Consider the following 20907-nt stretch of genomic DNA (forward strand, 5'->3'; position numbering starts at 1 on the left):
CTGAACACGTGCTGGACTGGCAGTTAAGCCCCAGCTCTATTCTTCTGAGAGTAGAGAGGAAACCTGGAGCAGCATGGCCAGACTGTCCCTCAAAATTTGCTATCATCATTATTATTTATAAAGCATCATAGCTAATGTCAGGTCACATGGGTGTCCTGCATTTTAATTTCAAAATGATGACAGTCCTTAACATCACAGTCTCAGATTTAGTTATATTAAATGATTAACAAAGCATAATCCAGAAATCAGGAAATTCGAACTTTGGAAAAGCACTTCAGCTATTTACAAGTATATAATTTCATATTATAGTCATGACAGCATAGTGGTTAGCATTGCAGCCTCACACCATTGCACCACTTGTGTGGCGTTTGTATGTTCTCCCCATGGTTGCATGGGTTTCCTCAGTTTGCTCCAGTTTCTTCCCACAGTCCAAACACATACTGGTATGTTGATTGGCTTCTGACAACCAAAGTGTGTGTGTTAGGACTGATGTAAATGATTCAATATTCTCTGGAAAGCTCTGAGTAACAAGGTGGCGCTATACAAATAAATGATAATAAATAAATAATGTAACACCTGGGCTCTGGCAGAATTAGCGCTTAATGGTCTTAAGAACTAAGCCTACAATAACATGCTCTATAACTCTGCTTTAACACCAAATGTAACAGGAAGAGAACAAAACCTCAAGCTAGCACTCCCTGCTTTCAGCAGATTTAATATCCCTTACAGGTCAACTTCTGATAAAGACAACAATTATCCAAAGTATAAAGCAAAAAGTACTAATCTAGCATATGGTCTGCAAGTGTATATGGGATAGTAACATTACACAGTAAAGCATCTAACACAGTTACATAATTTGTTTTGCTATCTCCATAGTCTAGGACATAAGGATTAATTGATCTCCAGTCACCTTATTCAAAATTTTAGAAAGAATGTATAATATATTAGCGGTCATAGATTGTAGACCAGTCATGTCTTGGTAGTTTCACGATATGTGTATGGGATAGTTGGGAGTGTTCTTTGCACAAACATGAACATGTGGTGACGTGATATGTCGAAATTCTTCCGGCATTTGACATAGAATGTCCCTGCTTTCCAAGCGTGTGGCTAACACTATGCTGTGCCACAGGCAATACGTTACATTGGTTATTTTTTTAAAGTTTAAAGGAAACAACTAAATATTCAAGTGAATGTAATTGTAAAAAAAAAAAAAAAAAACACGAAAAAAACAAAAAACAAAAACATGACAAGTAGTGTGGGCCTTAATATACAGAAGAAAAATGCAAACTATTTGAAAGTAAGTACTGAGGGACAGTAAAGGTGGGACACACCTATGCAATTACCATGCAGATCACGCGATTCCCAACCATGTGGACAGATATAGCAAGAGTGTGTAAGCTCCCACAATCATGTTTTAGTGTACCAATACACATTGCATCTATTCTTTTGGTTTTATAAATTTCCTAAAAATCACAGTCAACAATGGAACGACATCATATTAATGCTGGTTATGAAAAATTAAGACCACAGATCTGAAGGTAATTGTGTAGGTGTGTACACATGAATTGGCATGCTCATCGGGACTTTCAATCGTTAGAGAAATTGCATCTGAAGTATGATGACATAGGTGTGTACCCAGCTTTACACTACAAACCTTTGGGTATTCCTAGTTGGCATTATATATTACCATTTACCCTTACTATAGAGGGCGGGTCACAATCACCCCTGCCACTGATGCCTTCATAATGCAGCTGGGACTTTAAATACACTGCACCTCCCTGGCACTCAGCAACAACCAGGAGCAAGCTGGGCTGGGGGGCATTTGTTCCCCCGGGCCGGTCCCATAGTGGGCCACCTTGGGCTGGGTCACCTGCATTTTTTTTTCCTTTAAAATTGGCTGCTGAGTTGAGTCTTGCCCCCCAGGCCAAAAATTGCCAGCCCTCCCCTGGTAACAACATGTGCTGAGCTACTCCAATCTAAGATCAGCACAAATTTTTCTGACACTCAACTGCACTGCTAATTGGCATGAAGGAAGAGGGCAGAGAAAGAAGGTGGAGGCTAAGAAAGGAGGAAGAGAATGAAGGAGGATGAAGAGTATGACGACGAGGAAGGAAGATGAAGGAGGAGGATAGAAGAAGAATGAAGGTATTGGAAGGAGGAGAGGGTAAAGAAGGATTAGTATGAAGGATCATTATGAAGCAGCAGGATAAAGAAGGAGGTGCAGGCAAGTAGTTGTGTGGATATGTAGACCTCTCGTGTGTATTTGGTGTGTCCTGGAGTGGGTGGATGAACCCTATGTAAAAGTGCAGCCTGAGCAGAGGCTACATACGTGACTGTGCACTGATCCCTGCATTATATGACCATCACTTGGATGCTCTTTGCTTTGTATTGTAACATTGGCCTCCACCGCTTCCAGTCACCACACATGAACACAGTTCTTCTCCTTTCTGCCAGACATTGCCTGCCACCATTCCCCTACCAGACTCTAGGCTTGTCTCCTTGCTTTGCTTTCCTAGCTGCATTTGAGTCATCAAAAGAGAGAGAAGCAAGAGCAAACGCAACGAGAGAGAGAAGAGCAAATGCACAGAAAGAGCAGAGAGCGAGGTCAGAGCGCGACAACAGAGAGCAGAGAGCGAGCGAGAGGGCAGAGAGCAAGGACGCGAGTGAGAGAGCAGAGAGCAAGGACGCGAGCGAGAGAGCAGAGAGCAAGGACGCGAGCGAGAGAGCAGAGAGCAAGGACGCGAGCGAGAGAGCAGAGAGCAAGGACGCGAGCGAGAGAGCAGAGAGCAAGGACGCGAGAGAGCAGAGAGCAAGGACGCGAGCAAAAGAGCAGAGAGCAAGGACGCGAGCGAGAGAGCAAGGACGCGAGCCAGAGAGCAAGGACGCGAGCCAGAGAGCAAGGACGCGAGCCAGAGAGCAAGGACGCGAGCCAGAGAGCAGAGAGTGAGGACGCGAGCCAGAGAGCAGAGAGCGAGGACGCGAGCCAGAGAGCGAGGACGCGAGCGAGAGAGCGACGACGCGAGTGAGGAAGCGTGCGAGAGAGCAGAGAGCGAGGACGCGAGCCATAGAGACGCGAGCGAGGACCCGAAAGCAGAGAGTGAGAGCAGAGAACGAAAACAGAGCAGAACGAGAGAGTGAGAAGAGAGCAGAGCGAGAGAGTGAGAAGAGAGCGAGATACAGAGAGCACAGAGAGAGAGTGAGAAGAGAGCGAGAACAGAGTAAAAAGAAAGCAGAGCGAGAGTGAGAAGAGAGCGAGAGAGCGCAAATGTGAGCGAGAGCGCGAATGTGAGCGCAAGCCAGAGAGCGGTAACGCGAGCGCAAGCGAGAAAGCGAGCGCAAGCCAGAAAGCACAGAGGGAACGTGAGAAAACAGAGCGCGCATGAGAACAGTGCGCGCGTGAGAGGATGACAAGAGAGTGAGAACAGAGCAAGAGAGTGAAAAGAGAGCGAGAACCGAGAGCAGAGCGAGAGAGTGAGAAGAGAGTGAGAGAGCGCGAGCAAGAGAGCAGAGAGCGCAAACGTGAGCGCACGCCAGAGAGCACAAACGCAAGCGCACGCCAGAGAGCACAAACGCAAGCCAGAGAGCGAGAACGTGAGTGCAAGCCAGAGAGCGAGAACGTGAGTGCAAGCCAGAGAGCGAGAACGCGAGCACAAGCCAGAGAGAACGTGACAGAACAGAGCGCGCGCGAGAGGGTAAACGAGTACAGTATATATTACTATTATAATTAATATATTATATTTTTATCTTTTAGGTTTTAAAAATAAATAAATCGCCATTTAGGTGCAAAATATTTAAAACTATAGATAATCTTATATTATATAAAATGTTGTTGTTTTTTTTTTTATTTAAACCTATTTAATTAATTTTTGTCTTTTGGTCGTGCGCTTCTACTTCCACTTATTTTGCTGTTTTGAAATCAACCGCCGCCTGGCTGTTGTGACGAGTTATTCGCTGACTTACTCACCGACGGCCAGCAGCGGGGGATTTGAAAAACATGGTTCAACTCGAAGAAGCGGCACATCGTTAAGTGTTGTACATATAATTAAATGCCAAAGGAAAAAAATAAACTTTATTCCATGGGCTGACCACGTGCCCTTAGTGGCTGGCCACACACCTCCAGCAGTGTTTCATAGGCCATTCATGCCCCAGTGCGATGCTGAACATTATCCACAACTAAATGGATATTTTCAGGAACCAAGGAAATGGATGATAGTTCTATAACCTTTTATAGCTACTGTGATCAGAGTAATGTTATTTTGCCCTTACACATGGGATTTTACCAAGGGATCAAAACTAAACCTGTACAGTTGAAAGCAATTAATCAGACAGGAGTTTAAATAATACATGTCATGCATCCTGCTATTGTTAACATGAACCCCCATGCAATATAATCTAAGGTTTACCTACCATGCAAGATGATATAGGAAGATGTCAAGGTGAAAGGTACCACATGCTTTGGGCTACTGGTTTGAGACACCGCTTATTTTAAAGTACAGCCTACTCTCATTTGCATGTATATATGCAACTGTCTCTGAAAAAAATAAAGCGAGCCATGGGCATTTTTCTATACACATTACATGTATTATTCTGTAATGCTTTTGTAGGACATAACAGTGTGAGCTAGTTTCCAACAATTACAATATAGAATAATAATGTTGCTTGCTCTCAGTTAGGTAACAAAGGCACATGCAAATATAAGTTATATTATCAAACTGGTTTAGTTTACAAAGACACTTAAAATGCTTTACTATTATATAATTGTATTTTCTATAAATGTTCCATTACTCACAATTTACCAGAATATTTGTATTAATCAATGAGCGGGTGCTGCCATTCAGAGGGCAAATGAAAGTTACTCAACAGACCCCACTGAAACAGACACCCAAGTGGCCAAAGTGTCCTGAACATCAAATGGCGCTTACTTGGCTTTACCCAAACAACACATTTTAACTATGGTATCATTAGAAAATCATTAATTTAAAGAAGTCCAACATGTTCTGCATCTATGTAAAACATTGCACAGAGCGCACAAAATGTGACTGTTTTACTCAATTATAAAATAATGCTCTACTTTCAAATGTTACAATTCAACATCTCTTTATAAATAATGTTTTAGACTTAACTTAGATCATGATGTAAATATTACCAACAATATTGAGTACAATATATAATGTGTGTGTTCATTTTGCTGATTTAAAAACAACAACTACTGTTGGCCTGGCACATTTAGGCATTCTGAGGTTCTGGATAAATGATGTATTGAATCACTTGGTGAAAAGATGAAAGAAAAAATTCTTGAGTGCTAGGACTCACATACTCACTAATGCTGCACCTTCTAATGTATTTTCTCAGTGAGTGACACAGTCAAAACAGGCTGTTGCTTCAGCTAAGGCCATTCTGACCAAACTGGCAGTGACACTGACCAATAGCAGCATCTTAAACAACTACTTTGAGAAACACTGGTTGATGGAAGAGTAACGTTAAGTTAACAGAAAATTTATGAGCGCATCATGGATAAACTTATGGATGTCTTGTTGACTAGGTAGTACTGCAATTATCTTCATCCTTTTCCATAAAATCGAATCACCCAGAATTTTACTGCAATAAACAATATATGTTGGGAAGTGTGTTCCAATACTGTGAATAATGGCCTGATAATGGGGAAAAAATAATTAAATAAAAAATATACAAACATTTGTTTCCACCAATTTCCTACTCATTATATTTTAAAATGCATATCCGTACGGCAATAAGCTATAAAGTGGTTTTCTGATGTTTTTTAAACCAATATTATATTTTTGACTAATATGCCTATTCATGTAATGTTTCACATCCTATTCATTTTCAATGGGAAAATACATTGCATTTACTGCAAAAGATATATTACATATATTTATAATGGTGTGAAGTTTCCATTTCACTGAAAATTATGCTTAAAAGTGACGCCTTTTCAGACCAGGCATAAACCATGACCTTCATTGGAGCTTGCATTGTTTCAACTGATCCATTACACCACTTGTGCTTCAATTCCCGTTTTAAATGTCCCCAGATATAATGCTGAATTTTGCATCTACACCAAATTGTAGATGTTTTTGTGCCACTTTTTACATTTGACCTTATTTACACAAAATAGTTATTCACTAAAGCAAGTATTTTACATGTAAAGAAACTAATGCTAATTTCAAAGCTTGATAAATATGCCCCTTCATTTGTGGACTAAGTAAAAAAAGGGATGATCACTATTTAAAAGGGACTTTAGACATATGCAAATGAAAAAGAAAGAAATAAAGGTTTAAGTGTTTAAGAGATGAATGCATAAAATATTATTTTTAGACTACATTACCTCGTTTCTATTATGGTGCAAGTAAAATTGTTTGCAGAGCTCACCATCCAGTAAAGATGCCATTGTTTTGCTTCCTTGTAATCTCTTTATCTGTTGTCAGAGCTCTCCTGTTGGCATTGTTGCAGTATGATAATCTTTTCATAACAACAATTGATTTCCAGGTAGTGGCAAGTGTTATGTCATTGGGGATATGATGTCATAGACAGCATAGCTAGGTACAGGCTAGGAACAGACAACCCATAGCCTGCACAGAAAGTTACCAGAAAAATATGTCTGCAGGCACACAATATGGAGGGAAGTGGATGGCAAAAGAAAAGACACCAAAAGGTCCAGCTATGCATTTGTTTTATTTCTATTTATCCATGATTAACTATAAGCACTTGACCGTTTGGCACCTGTCCCCTTATCCAGCACCCCCCATACTGTGCATCTGCAATTCCTCCACACTTAAAATGGACTTCATACTTAGATCTATTCAGCTTGGTGCTGCAGCTAATGTCTCACTGCTCCATATTGTAAATAACTTTATAGACCTTTTTTTGCTATATTGTGAAGACTACACATACACATTTTATCTATCTGCTTGGCATCTAGCAGGTAAAATTCCCTGCACTAGGCAAAATTAAGCACTGAAAATTGTGGAGGCCCCCGTTTCTTTAATTAAAAATGTAACCTTGGTTTCCGCAAAATGTATGGACATAACTTGGTGCCCAGCTGAGAAAAAGTTTAGGAACTCCTAACTTCAAGGTACAGTAAAATAAACTAGACTTTTGAAGTACTTTCTAGAAGGTACCACTGCCAATAGATATGCATGGCGTATTTGTTTTTGGGTCATAGAGTTCGCTCTCCCACACATTCACCAACAGTGTATATCATCTTCATTACTGCTGAATTGTTATCGCAGGAGAAACATCTGAGCAGTTGCAGCGAAGTTTATTTTTACTCCGAAAACAGAAAATGAACCTATGACATTTTTGTTTTTTTTATTATTTGTTATCATATCCATTTTTATTCCATTTCTATATATTTCTGTTAGCACCATTTTTTTCACCACCAGCAGGTTTAACCCAAATTCTTGATCTTGTACTTTGACACTTCCAACTTCTAGTTTACTCCAATGAACCAGCTTCTACTCTGCTTGTCTTGAAAGGAAGTTCCAGCATCTTGATCGGTCCCAACAGTGCACACATTGACCATCTGTACTACATGGCATCCACATAGCGACAAACATTCTATGCCAAGGCTAAAGAAATCCAAGTAACACTGAACCGTCCACACTATCTATTGATCTATCTATTTATCCATCTACCTCTTAGCATATTGGTCTATAAATATAACAACCCACTAGAAAACTATATTTAGAATTGACATTTTATCTTATAAGGTATTCCAAAAGGTCTAAATTTATTTGCCATCATGATCTATATTTGCTATCCTTATTCAATTACTAATTATCTCATCAATATATGTTATCTACTTGTTTCTTCAGTGGATAAAGCACTTGATAAATTATGTAGACATGCTGAAATGACAGGGAGCATAAGTCACAACATTGTTTGACACATTCGGATTGAGGTGTGTTTGGGGAATCTTCCAAGTAGCAGAAGCATTGATAGAACTGGCAAAAGTTTCTGCAATAGTGACACAGAGGGGGGACAAGATGGTTGAGCTGATGAGTCTCCAGTTAGTGACTGGATAAAATTTTAAACTGCCTGAGCTGGGGAACTGCACCTATTTCAACATGAGCACCTAACAATCATTACAACATAACCAGATATTAGTGCTGCCAAATGGTCTTTTGGTTACCCCAGTAAAGAGTTACCATTTGGCATTTCCAAATGCACCAAATTGTTCAAATTATGGAAACATCAGGTAATATATGAAGAGAGTGCCTTTGCCTTTAGAACAGCTGAAATATATTTTTTTTTACAAATATTTTTACACAGAGATGAACTTTTTTTAGTTGAATATTAGGGCACCAAACAGTTTCTTTAGATATGAAAGAAGTGGGGATCTTGGAATCTTGGTTTTAGATGACATTTATACTTGTGAAACAAGGAAGAATAAGCCGGCATACTACAAATAGTAGTAAAATATTTGGATGTCTTATATTTGTTTCCAGTAGAATACCATCACTACAGAAATAGCTACCCAATTACATAAGAAAATGTAGAGTGTTTACAAACAATACAATGATCTAAAGGTCATTAAGTGCATAGGAATCTCATAGGCGAGAGACACAATAACAGTGTTACATTCAATCAATTTTACTTCAAGATAACTAAGCTAGATGTTTCATAACTGCATATCATATAAATGTATCACCTGTGTTCTAGCCTTTCATTAAAACTGTAATTAGCAGCTAATTTCAATGACATGACCGCTCTTTTTTCACATAGCACCTGGAATCATACACAATTGTTATGAAATGGCCCAAGGACAATTACAGGAGTTGTGAAAATGAAGTAGGAAAACATCCAACAAATAACTACACATGGAATATTGCTGTTACACATCTTTTCTGGTCATTTTACAAGTGATTTAGGGAAGACTGGTGTAAGTTTCAGCAAAACATAATCTTATTGATTGCCTGAGTATTTTTAGCATTCTAGCAGGTCATGTAATACATTTTTAATTGTTGCGTGTAATGGTTCACAAGAGAACACCCAATTAATTAATCATGGTTGCCTTCTTGTGTCTGCTGGCTTGGTTGTATGTTTAGCTTCCATGTTGGGAACACAATAGTAAATTCTAAGGAGTTCCTTTATGGACATATGCTGCACACCATTCTTTACAGTTCTATCTATTTAAACTTTGTCAAGTAAACGGTTATAATTCAACTTTTTAAGGAAAGTGTAAATCATATAAAAATGATGATGATGATAGGAGCATCATACAACAAAACAATTGTACATGCAAAAGTGCCATTTCCTTTGCCATTCAAAATACAGTAACTACCATCCAATTAATTCAAAACAAAATTAATTTGGAAACACATTTAAATACTTTTAGGGGTTTGATATTCTCTAATTGCCAGTACAGTAGATTAAGAGACTTAAGATTCTAATAAAGATCCTATGACTAACTATAAAGTGCTGGAGAAACCTTAGATGCCCTTTGAAGGCTAAGAAACTGATGAGCACTCAATGCTTGCTAATCGTCACCCAAAAGACACAATTCTGTACAGTCAGAAAACATTGCAACGTATTTAAACTTTTATTTTGACAGTTTTCCTTGCACCTAACTCTACATACAATATATAGATAATATACATTACAATTTAAATACCAGTAACACACTTCTGCTGTTTATCAAGGCTTCAATTGAGAATCATCTAATTTCTACAATAGTTAACAATCTAACTAGTCATAAACATAGTCCAGCAACATATATGCAAATATCGAAAGACAAATTAGCAACAAGTGACCTGTTAACAGGGTTGGCTATAGTATGCATTTTTTGGAACATAGTGTATTATTCAGACTATATGACAAAACAATAAAAGTTACAACTGAAGGGCTGTTGTCTGTAACAACACCTATGCATTATTTCCCAAGGGTGTAAAATGGTGTATTTTTCTGCTACTAGGAATTGCAAGAGTGTAGAAGAGATCAAACAATCTTTGCCAACTGGAACTTCTTATTTTGTACCAAATAGGTTGCTAAATAAAGATGAGGACGTGGTGATCACTTCTCAAGGTGATAAATAGATTTAGTCGAAAGGACTTTAGTTTGGCTTATTTCAGCAACAGATCAATTGACCATTTAAGGGGGGGCAGCTAATGAACAATCACATAGGTAACACTAATAGTACACTAAGTTAATGAAAAGATATGAGACCTTTTAACAAAAATCTTATTTCATCAAAATGAATATTACTGTACAATATAAGTCCAGCAACCAAATATGTTATATTAGAGAGACACTGATGAAATAGAAAATGATTAAAGGCAAGAAGGCTATTTGTTTTCTTCTGTTTTAAAGAACTTAATTCTTAGCATGTGCTGTGTATATGAGGGTACACTGATTATTAAAAATGGAAGAGCTCTGGCTAAACGTTACAGAAAACAAACCCTGCCCACACATTATGAATGGTTTCTGAGCAAGCATGTGCTGCTAAGCTCACCTTTTGTGCTGATTTTGAAGGACTTTTATTTTTGCTTCCCTTAGGTCTTCCTCTGGGTCTTTTAGGAGAGGGTTCTCCAGCTGCTGGTTCCTAAGTAAAGAAATAAACTTGATATAGTGGAAAGAATTTAACATGGGAAAATATTCCACTCTCCAAATGCAGCTAGACCTTTTTCTACCATGATATAGTGTACTATTAAAACCTTACAGGGAAACACATGTAACGAACGTACAAATCCAGTGATTTGCAGGAAAGAAAAACATTTACACACTGAGATAGGTAATAAAAATTTTAAGTTGTGCACTTAGGACTGTAACTTTCTTGAACCAATGACATACAGCTCATTACAATTTATATTCTAAAGTATAAAAACAAAGAACATGACCTAATGTATTTAGGATTACATGTATAAATTGCATTTTATTCAGTGTAATCCTGGGCAGCATTTCCAAACACACATGTGTGGTCCAGCTTAATCTCAAAACACACAGAGTTTCCAATAAAGGGACAAAATAAGGGACAAAACAACTATAAACAATTTATGGACTCTGTGACTGACTGACACCAGTTAAATAACTGGAGTTGTTTCAGAAAGTTTTTCAAAATACTATGCATTACTTCATGATGATCTTGGCATTATAGAACAAAAATCAAACAACTGAGTGATATTTAACAAAACAAATAATCCTTATTTGAGACAAGTCAGAACGTTTCTGTTTTGTTTTGTCTAATAAGTCTGCATATATTCCATCATGTGACTTGATTACAGCCTAATATGAGTATCAAGATGAATACTGTAGGTTTGGTTGTAGCATATATTTATGAACCTTTCTATAGAAACAAATGTAAAAAGTTATCTCTTTTGCTTCCATGCATAGAACTTGCATCTTAAATAAACAGTCAACAAAGCCCAGAGAAGTATTCTTATGTGCCTTACAGAAAACACCACCAGTGTGTAAACCTGTTTTTCCTCCTAGTAAAACCACATATTAGCAATATTGAAACACGCAGTTGGATCTAAAAATATCTCATGAATGAAAGCAGTTCCAAATAATGATTTGCATCCGCAGGCAAAACACACACACACACACACACACACACACACACACACACACAGTTCATCCCGGGGCTGATAAACACAATTAATCGGAGTTTCCACATTTTACACACATAAAAAGAATTATGCTACTGTTTAACGCGAAGATGTACTGAAAAAGTTATTTTTATTCGTGCAGAACAAAGAATTAAAGCATGTTGTATATGTGTGTGATAATACTATAGATTGAGAACTGCAAAAAGAATTAGGATTTTGCCCGAAAAGAAATCGGTTACAAAGAAGGGAATTCCCATTGTTTGAGATGCGCTGTGCCTGGTGTAATATTAAAGTAACAGCATTGGTGGGAGAGGGGAATTATAAGGGAAGGTAAATATTTTAGAAAGAGAAAGACCTTCCAGAGAGTGCGACCTCACACCGGGTGTGAGAAGCCCCCGGAGCTGTTGTAAAGGACACATCAGGTCTGGCTGCTCGATCCCCCTTCTCCCCCCAGGTTTGTGTAGAGGTCTGGACTGGGAGACCCCCTGCATGCACTGACTCCCACAGCGCGATGGAGAAGGTGGACACACACTGAACTGGATGTGTGTGTTTTTATGAATGAGAGTGCACACGGTGCACGGTAGCCGTGTGCATGAGCCAGTGTATGCGTGGATCACACAGTCAAAAGTCGCTGTGCGCGATCCATTGTGTGCGGTAAGCGCGCTGGGATGTAAAGTGTGCGCGTTAGTGCGGTGTGAGGGAAGATGCGGTACTGACTTTTTGCGGTTTCCGGGGTCTCCCTCGTGCCCTCTTCGGCGATTCTGAGGGGGATGCAGGATGCTCCACTGATGTGGATTGGCGGGCACTTTCCCTTGAGCTCATGGTGACTGCACAACCCCAAGCGATCTGCTGCACCTTGAGGGATCCACACGAGGAGCCGCCGCACCGGACGTCCTGCTGCTGCCAAAGCGAGAGAAGAGAAAGAGGAGGAGAGCGAGGGGATCTCCTCTAATGTACTGACCAGCAACTCAAGAGGGGGCTTCCACAATAGACACTAGTGCGCTATTAGTGCAATGCGAGAGGAGCCCGGCTGCTGGGATCCAAATGTGCAAGAACTGATAGAGGATCAATAGAATGTATGTTATCTGCTTAGGACAATTTAGGTCACAGGGCACCAGAGGTAACTAGAGACACAACTTTCCTACATGGGTCTGGGATTCAGAGTTACGAGAGGTTAGCACATATAAGTATTGCTGTATGCCCACACGTGTGTGTGATTTGGGGGGTAAGGGAGGTCTTGTGTTTTTGTGAGTAGGGCATGTGATATAAATCCAGCCCACGGATTAAAGTGGGATGGGTAAAAAAAAACACCTTTACCCGTGGGTGGAAAAAATAGGAGGAGGCAGGGCGAAGGAGGCAGCGACCAGAGGCTGGAGCACAGCCAGATATAACAGAAATACAGCAGCACTGGGGAGAGAATACACGGAGACAAACTCACGTGGCTACAAGAGTTAAAGTACAGTGGCCCTGCTCCAAGCAAGTTTAAAGGGACAGTCTAGGGATTCCCTGAGGTTAAGGCGAAACATTGCATCAATGCACTGCCTAGGCTTGCAAAACTACACAGGCAAACACATATATCTACTGGTAATTGTTCGTAATTAACATTTTAACAAATATTTCCGACACAGAAACAAATCTTAGTAGTTTTTTGTTTTTTTTTGCAAACTTAGTAGAACATCAACAATGCTATCATTGGTGTGTGATCATTGTTGTGCATGGCTGAAAACATAATATGACAAAAAAATAAATGAAGCACTAATGCTGCATATTTTTTTCCTGAAATATTTAATACTATAGATTATCCAAAATGTATTTTAATGTGTTTATAAATCAATATACACTTCTGAAATATTGGGGACATATTTGGTAAAAATTTGCATCTGAATATTTCAGAAAACCTTAGGTAGGAGTTTAATGTTAGACTATTACAATATTTATATTAGTAGAGAGAGAGAGATAAAGGCAGACGGCCTGATTCATCAAGAAGCGTAAACTGCGATTGTGTGCGTACAGTCCGCAAAATCACTCTGCGCATGTCCAGAACCAGCTCTTTTGACAAAGGATGCAGCCATGTTCTATTTATTCTCCAGCACAAATGACACTACAACCTACGATTGCAGGGAGGGAAGGGGAATTTGGCCATAGTCAATATATAGTAAAGGTGTGCCAAGCTTTGGACATTTCAAAAGTACTTGTTTTTTCAACCCTATCTCCAGCTACAGGGCTAGTCTAAGTGCCCCGTACTAATGATGACAGCACCGTATGCATGCTATAACAGGTGTATGCAATCAGTAGCCACTGTAAAAATGTATTTTATGTACAGTAGACATTAATAACATCCTAATAAATGTATTTCATGGAAAAAAACATTTAAAAAACAAACTATTTTTAAAGTTTTGTCATTAATGCCTAAATTATTACCAGGTGACATTATTTTATTTTTTTTGTACATTCTTTTGAGAATTTAGATTCCACATAGGTATTGGACGTATCCTGCAGTGTCCTGTTTAGTAGAGCAGAGCAGACCTACATCTGTATTCATCAGCTTATCTTCAGATCCGTTCCTTGTTGAATTTCGGGCGTGCGCAGACCTGAATTATATGCGTTCTGAAACAAAAGCATGTTGCGCTCAGTATGCATGCCTTGATGAATCAGGCCCAGAAAGTGTGCAAAATAGTGTACTAAATCTTAGGCACTAATTTGTATATAAGTAGAAAACTGCCTACTTTATACAGAATGAATCAGGTCTCTTTTAAACAGGAAAAAGCCATATCTCCGGGCGTTTTTGCCAGGTTTATCCAAAGCTACTTCTGTGCTATTGCTGGTGGTAGACCCTGTCGTCAAAAAGATTTGCCAGGTTTCTCCGGTGTAATCTTTCCCGTGTTGCAATAAAGCGCAATAGAAAACCTGCCCTATCACCACTTTTAATAAATAAACCCCTCAGTCAGGTCATGCTCTACCATTAGACAGCCTAAAGCATAGGGCTACAGGACTTGGGAGGGGCTACCAAGGTGCTCACTTCCACCCTCACAATGCAGCAATCAGCACGAAGATTATGCTTCCAAAATTCCAATCACTAACATTTTGCATACCGCCATTTCTAAATGTCCACTTCAGCCACTAAATATATATATATATATATATATATATATATATATATATATATATATATATATATATTTTCCTCTACGTATGTATGTTTTACCCAGTATTGTTTTATTACTGTTTATTCCCCATTGTAAAGCGCTACGTAATCTGCTGGCGCTATATAAATAAGTGTTGATGATATATATATATATATATATATATATACATGCGTTCCATGTTTATATATATTTTTAAAAAGAACATGCATATATTTATATCATACATAAATATCCGCCTCTCTCCTACTCTGTGCTCCTTCAAACGTGCACTCAAAACTCACCTTTCTCAAAGCCTACCAACCATCCACTTAACCCCCATCTCCTCCGCTCATTCTCCCCTCTCTCCCATTCCCTCAACTGGCTCCTCTTGTGCCTGGTCTGTTTTACCCTCCCTTAGGATGTAAGCTCGTATGAGCAGGGCCCTCTTCCCTCCTGTCTCCTTACCCGTTCTTCTGCTCCGTGTCTGTTGCATCTGCCTGCCTGGAGTTTCTGAAGTATTGGTACTTTTTGTTTATTGTTCTGTACTGTTATACCCTGTATAGTCTACTGTTTGTACTATGTGCGGCGCTGCGGAAACCTTGTGGCGCCTAACAAATAAAAGATAATAATAATAATAATACATACAATGTTCTTCAAAGCCAAAGCCATCCACCTAACCATCTCTCTCTGCTTGATCTCTTAACCTCTCTTCCCCTGCCCGATAATCGCTCCTCTTGCGCTATATCCCCTTCACCTACTCTCTATTGTGACTGCTGTCTGTTTGCCCTCCCCCTTAGGATGTAAGCTCTTACAAGCAGGGCCCTCTTCCCTCCTGTCTCTATACATATTATTCTTCTCCAACTTCACTATACTAGCTATGTTTGGAGTTTTGATGTCCTGGGGGTAAATGTATTAAACTGCCGTTTTAAATTTAGCTGTCAAAGCGGGCGAATATCGGCAATTTGCAGAGATCGAAGTTTAATACATTTACCCCCTGGTATTATTTGTTTATTGTTCTGTACTGTTTTACCCTGTATGGTCCACTGTTTATACTCTGTATGGCGCTGCGGAAATCTTTTGGAGCCCTATAAATAAATGATAATAATACTACTACTACTAATAGTGTGTGATGACAAAAATGCTGATAAACTGTCTCCCAATCAATCTTATGATAGATCCATTGAACATCTGCCAGGAGCTGGGACACCTTTCGTTGTATTTATTCTCTCTCTGAACGAAAGCTAAATTGTTCTCAAGTAATGCCTGAATAAGGGGTATGTCTACCTTTGAAACTATCTGGCTGGAGTGACCTATTGTTTGTAGAAAAAATACAGGATATTTTTCCTCTGTTAACTACAGTGAATGTAATAAAATAACTTAGAAAATGTTATCCTGTCGCACTGAACCCTGAGTTACTAGAAAGGTTGATCTGCAAATATCTTTACAAAACTGGATCTTAATGGGGTAGTGGGCTACAAGTTGATCCACATTACACCAGTGGATTCCTTTTCTGGACCCATTATGGGCATTATGAATTGTAAAGCGCTACGGAATATGTTGGCGCTATATAAATAAATGATGATGATGATTATGAATATCTAATGATGCTCTTTGGCCTCTGTAACACCCCTAAAACATTCCAACACTTTATTAAAAATGTCGTCTGGGATTTCTTGGACCAGTTTTTGGTGGTCTATCTTGACAATATCCTGATATTTTCTGACAATCTTCAAGAACACCAGTAGCAAGAAAAACATTTTTTAGAGCATCTCCACTAATATCAAGTATGTCTTAAATTCGGTCAGTGTGAATTTGAGAAGATACAAATCCAATTTTACGGCTATTTCTTCTCTCCAGAAGGTGTAAGTATCCTAGAAAATTAAATATTTACTGGAATGTCATTTCTGCAAAATGAGAAAGAAGTGTGTAGGGTTTGCAAACTTCTACAGATGATTTACTAAAAACATCTGTAGCATTATTGCCCCTGTCAACTGACCTACTTGGATGTCTCTTATAACTGGAAGCTACATTTGTGCATTTGAAAAAACTTTTTACCACTGCATCTATTCTCGCCCATTAGAATGTAGAATTGCCATTTGTGATCAATTGAATGCCTCTGATTCTGGTATATGAACGGTCCTTTCCCACAGGACTGGGTCAAAAATGAAGTTACATCCTTGTGTCTACTATTCCCAAGACATTTCATAAGCAGAAATAAATTATGTTATAGGAAACCAATAATTATTCGCCATAAAATATGCATTCTCTGAATTGAAGCATCTTCTTGAAAGAGAACTTCTTCCAGTAACATGTCTTAAGGTTCAGAGGAACTTAGAGTTTGTGAGATCAGCCAGGAGACTTCAGTACAAACTTTTTTTCCCCACAATCTTATTTTCTTATCGACTTAGGTCCAGTAATGGAAAAGCTGATGCCATGTTATGGCTATCCCAGAAGGTGTATATGTTGCAGGTGCTGGACTTCTGGTGCAATGAGACACAATGGTGATAATGACAATAGGCAGAACTAACTAGTCTCCTCTGATTAGGTGTTTTTGGATTCACCTCTCCAGATAGCACTTAATTAATTTAGTGTTGCTGCTATATTGTGTAAAATTGCGGCCTTCTATTCATTTTACTTAATTGATATTTCCAGCTGGCCTGTGGCAGGAACGGTTTTTAATGGGGAAAATATTAGATGCTTGTATTTAATTTTATTTCACTTAATTTCATTTATTCATTTTTGTATTTGTATTTTCTGGTTGTGTTAGTATTTAATTATATTTTTCGGGGCTTTCTCATTATTGTGTGCATGACACGTCTTTACATTATTATATTAGAAATATTTATCTATGCTGCACTTGATACTCCTCATGCAAACTGGCACATATACTAGTGTTGTAGAGCTGAACGTATCGTGAGATGCATCCAACTGACCATATGCAGGTAAATGCTCACGGTGGCTAAGTGGTTAGCACTTCTGCCTTACAGCACTGGGGTCATGAGTTCAATTCCCGCCCATGGCCTTATCTGTGAGGAGTTTGTATGTTCTCTCCATGTTTGCGTGGGTTTCCTCTGGGTGCTCTGGTTTCCTCCTACACTCCAAAAACATACTGGTAGGTTAATTGGCTGCTAACAAATTAATCCTATTGTGTGTCTGTCTGTCTGTGTTATGGAATTTAGACTGTAAGCCCCAATGGGGCAGGGACTGATGTGAGTGAGTTCTCTGTACAGCGCTGCGGAATTAGTGGTGCTATATGAATAAATGATGATGATGAAATGCTCCTTTTTATGCATGCATCTTTACCTGCTAACATTTGGGGAGGAAATGCTTCCAACTCTACATAAGCTCCTCAGTCTGTTACTACTATTTTTCCAGTAAATAACTTTTTAGGACTGACTTACCCTTCCAATTTCCTTTCTTGTATTAAAAGAGGCTGTGGGAAAATGACTCACTGCTAAAGCCTCCTAATAAAAACATTCACCTAACCAATCATAATAGTAAATAGACCTATTAAAATGGATTTTCATCACAGAACCTGTGAGATTATAGCTACTGTGCTTTATTATTCTAAATCTGCAGGCTACTTTCAGTCTTATTGGAATTCATAAGACTAAACTGCTATCCTGTTGCTATTGGTGGCTAAATTACAACAGGATATGCTCAACTGTGTAAACCCCTGGGTCATGCTCTTTCTGCTTCTCTGATGAGTCTGCTTCAGCCCCTTATATCACAATGTTGGGGGTCTATCTTCCTTTTATTGTTGAACTTCCAAATTCCACAGGAAATATCACTATTCAAGTGGTTATAGATCACCTCACTAAAATGGTTCATTTCATTCTCTCTAACCGTCTCCCTACTGCTGAATAAACAGATAATTTGGTGATCCAATAAGTGTTTCGTCTCTGAGGTTGAGATGTTTCTGATTGAGATATTCAAATTGGTTGAAAAAAGCTCAGGCCTGCTATAAAAAGACGGCTGACAGACAGCACAAACATTTCTCTGGTTACTATGTGGGAGATACCGTTTGGCTGTCCACAGTGAATATTTTCAAAATTGGGTCTAAAGTTTGTTGGTCCCTTTGAAATTAGTAAATTAACATTTTCTGATAGTGTAAAACTCCCTGATTCCATAAAGGTACATACAGTTTTGCACTCAGCTCCATTTAAAACCTTCTGGGAAAATACATTTCCTGGGTCCAAATATTCTGCCCCTGATCCAGTAAGAGTTGAAAAGGGAGATGAGTATATGGTGTAAGAAACTGTTGGTTCAAGATTGTTTCTAAATAAGTGGGTTTCAACCCAGAAGAGAGAACTTGGGAGCCTGTAGAACTCATGTTTCATCCAATTCTTCATGATTAGCTTGAGAATTCCATCTATGTTAAACCCAAACAAACTTAGAAAAACGTCTTCCAGGGAAAATCCATCAAGAAGTGGGGATAATGACAGGAACTGACCATGATGGGGCATCTTATTTAATGCTGTTGTTAGATTACTTTGCTGAGGCAGTTATTCTTTGAACTTTAGTTGTTGAAGATTTGTATTTGCGCAATTGCACACAGATTTGTAATTGCCCAATGAGCTGTTCCTAATCAGTTGCTAAGCAAAGGAAGCACTTTACCAATTATTTTGGTTTGTATGCCTTACTACTCCTACTACTGTTACTTGTGTACCAATGTGGCTTGTCCTTGACTATGTCTCCGTTTGATTACAAATGTACTAACTTTGGCTTGGGTTGGGACCATGGATTGATTCTGATTCCTCACACTCTGTCACCATGCCACTTTGCAACCTTTAATTGTGTAGGTTGTTGACTCTGATGTTGGTGCTGGTTCTCTCTCAGTATTCTGGATTCCTTAGAATCTTGAGACCTGTGCTTTCTTCTTCAGAACATTTTCCTTTTCTAAAAAAATTTCCAATATAAAATGTTGAGAAGGTGCTCTGCATCCTGTCATGGTATATACTAATCATAAAAACCTAGAATGTATTGGATTCAGCTAAAAGAGTGAAAATCTAGTATATTTTGGATAAGCTAAAATATTGAATTCCAGATGGTCCTTGTTTTTTTTCACAATATAACTTTAACATCACCTGTAGACCAGGAACACAAATTATCATGATTCTCTGTATTGTAGTTTTTGCATGCATACAGGCTAATCTGAAATCCTTCTCATTCCTCCAACTGATCAAACAATTGTTGCTGTGAACCCAGATCTATCCCTACAAATTCATCAAGCACAGACAGAGATTCCATCTAAAAAACTTCATAAGTTCAACCTAAGTGGAAACCAAATTATTCCAAGTTTCATCCAAACTACGTCTGTTCATCCAAAGAGAAATATATGACTGTTTGGTTACTTTCTAGAATAGTTTGATGGGCTAGTTATAGGGTAGTTATTAAGGCGTATATAGTCTGATGTGCACTAGAAAGAAGTCTACTTGCTGTGCACAATTTTGTCTGCTTCAAACTTTGCCCATCACTAAAGAATCAAGGATTGATATATCCAAAAATTCCACTGTCAATTTACCTTTTCCCACCACCAATTAGATGGTCTCAACCACTTCAGCAAAATATATCCCATCCATCCATTTACCTTCTGCCAAACAACTGCCCATGATATTTGAGGATCAAGTAATTCATCCCATTCCTACTGAAACTTTGCTATTTTTGGTTTTGTATGGTAAACATCCTAAATCTTGTTTATTTTCCCATCTCTTTTTCGAAGTACCAGAGCCCAGTTTTCTAGTTGAGTACATCTCATAAATCTGGAAATAGGTCCAAGGAAATTTTATCCATGACTCTTCCAAACAAAAACAGTTTTTCGGATAGTCATTGGAGATAAGAACCTAAATTTAAAATAGGTGATAAAGTTTGGTTGTTCACAAAAAACATTCAACTTTTCCTCCTCAGCTAAGTTAGGTCCTAAATTCATTGGTTCATACAATATTCTTGATGTAACAATTAATGTTACACATTCTCTTGTTATATGCCCTAAATTTCCATTAAAATATAAAATATACCTAAAAAGCTAAAGATAAGGGCAGGACTGGAGGAGAGAGAAGGAGGTGTGAAATTCTCACCTATCTAGTGACTTCTTAGCAGTGCCTATAAACTATTCTGTGCTTTGTCTGTGTTTGCCCTTGTGCATGCACACACCTAAATGACAAAGCCTATAGAATTCCAAGGCTGGCATCAATTAGACGCCATTGTAGGTTTTGCTTACC

At 38.7% G+C, this 20907-nt stretch overlaps 1 protein-coding gene and 1 pseudogene across 1 annotated transcript in view; one reads left to right on the forward strand and one right to left on the reverse strand.

The window, feature by feature from the left end:
* The window catches only part of HMGA2 (high mobility group AT-hook 2), a 76402-nt gene extending 63529 nt beyond the window's left edge, over nucleotides 1–12873 (reverse strand). The window contains exons 1-2 of the mRNA XM_075209446.1: nucleotides 12279–12873; nucleotides 10469–10558 (exon numbers count right to left, since the gene is read on the reverse strand). Coding sequence (XP_075065547.1) covers nucleotides 10469–10558; nucleotides 12279–12383 — 195 coding nt within the window. The 5' untranslated portion in view covers nucleotides 12384–12873. The remainder of the gene's footprint in view (nucleotides 1–10468; nucleotides 10559–12278) is intronic.
* The window catches only part of LOC142150801 (uncharacterized), a 712033-nt pseudogene that overhangs the window by 650245 nt on the left and 40881 nt on the right, over nucleotides 1–20907 (forward strand).

This window comes from Mixophyes fleayi, chromosome 4, assembly GCF_038048845.1.
Source record: "Mixophyes fleayi isolate aMixFle1 chromosome 4, aMixFle1.hap1, whole genome shotgun sequence".
NCBI lineage: Eukaryota > Metazoa > Chordata > Amphibia > Anura > Limnodynastidae > Mixophyes > Mixophyes fleayi.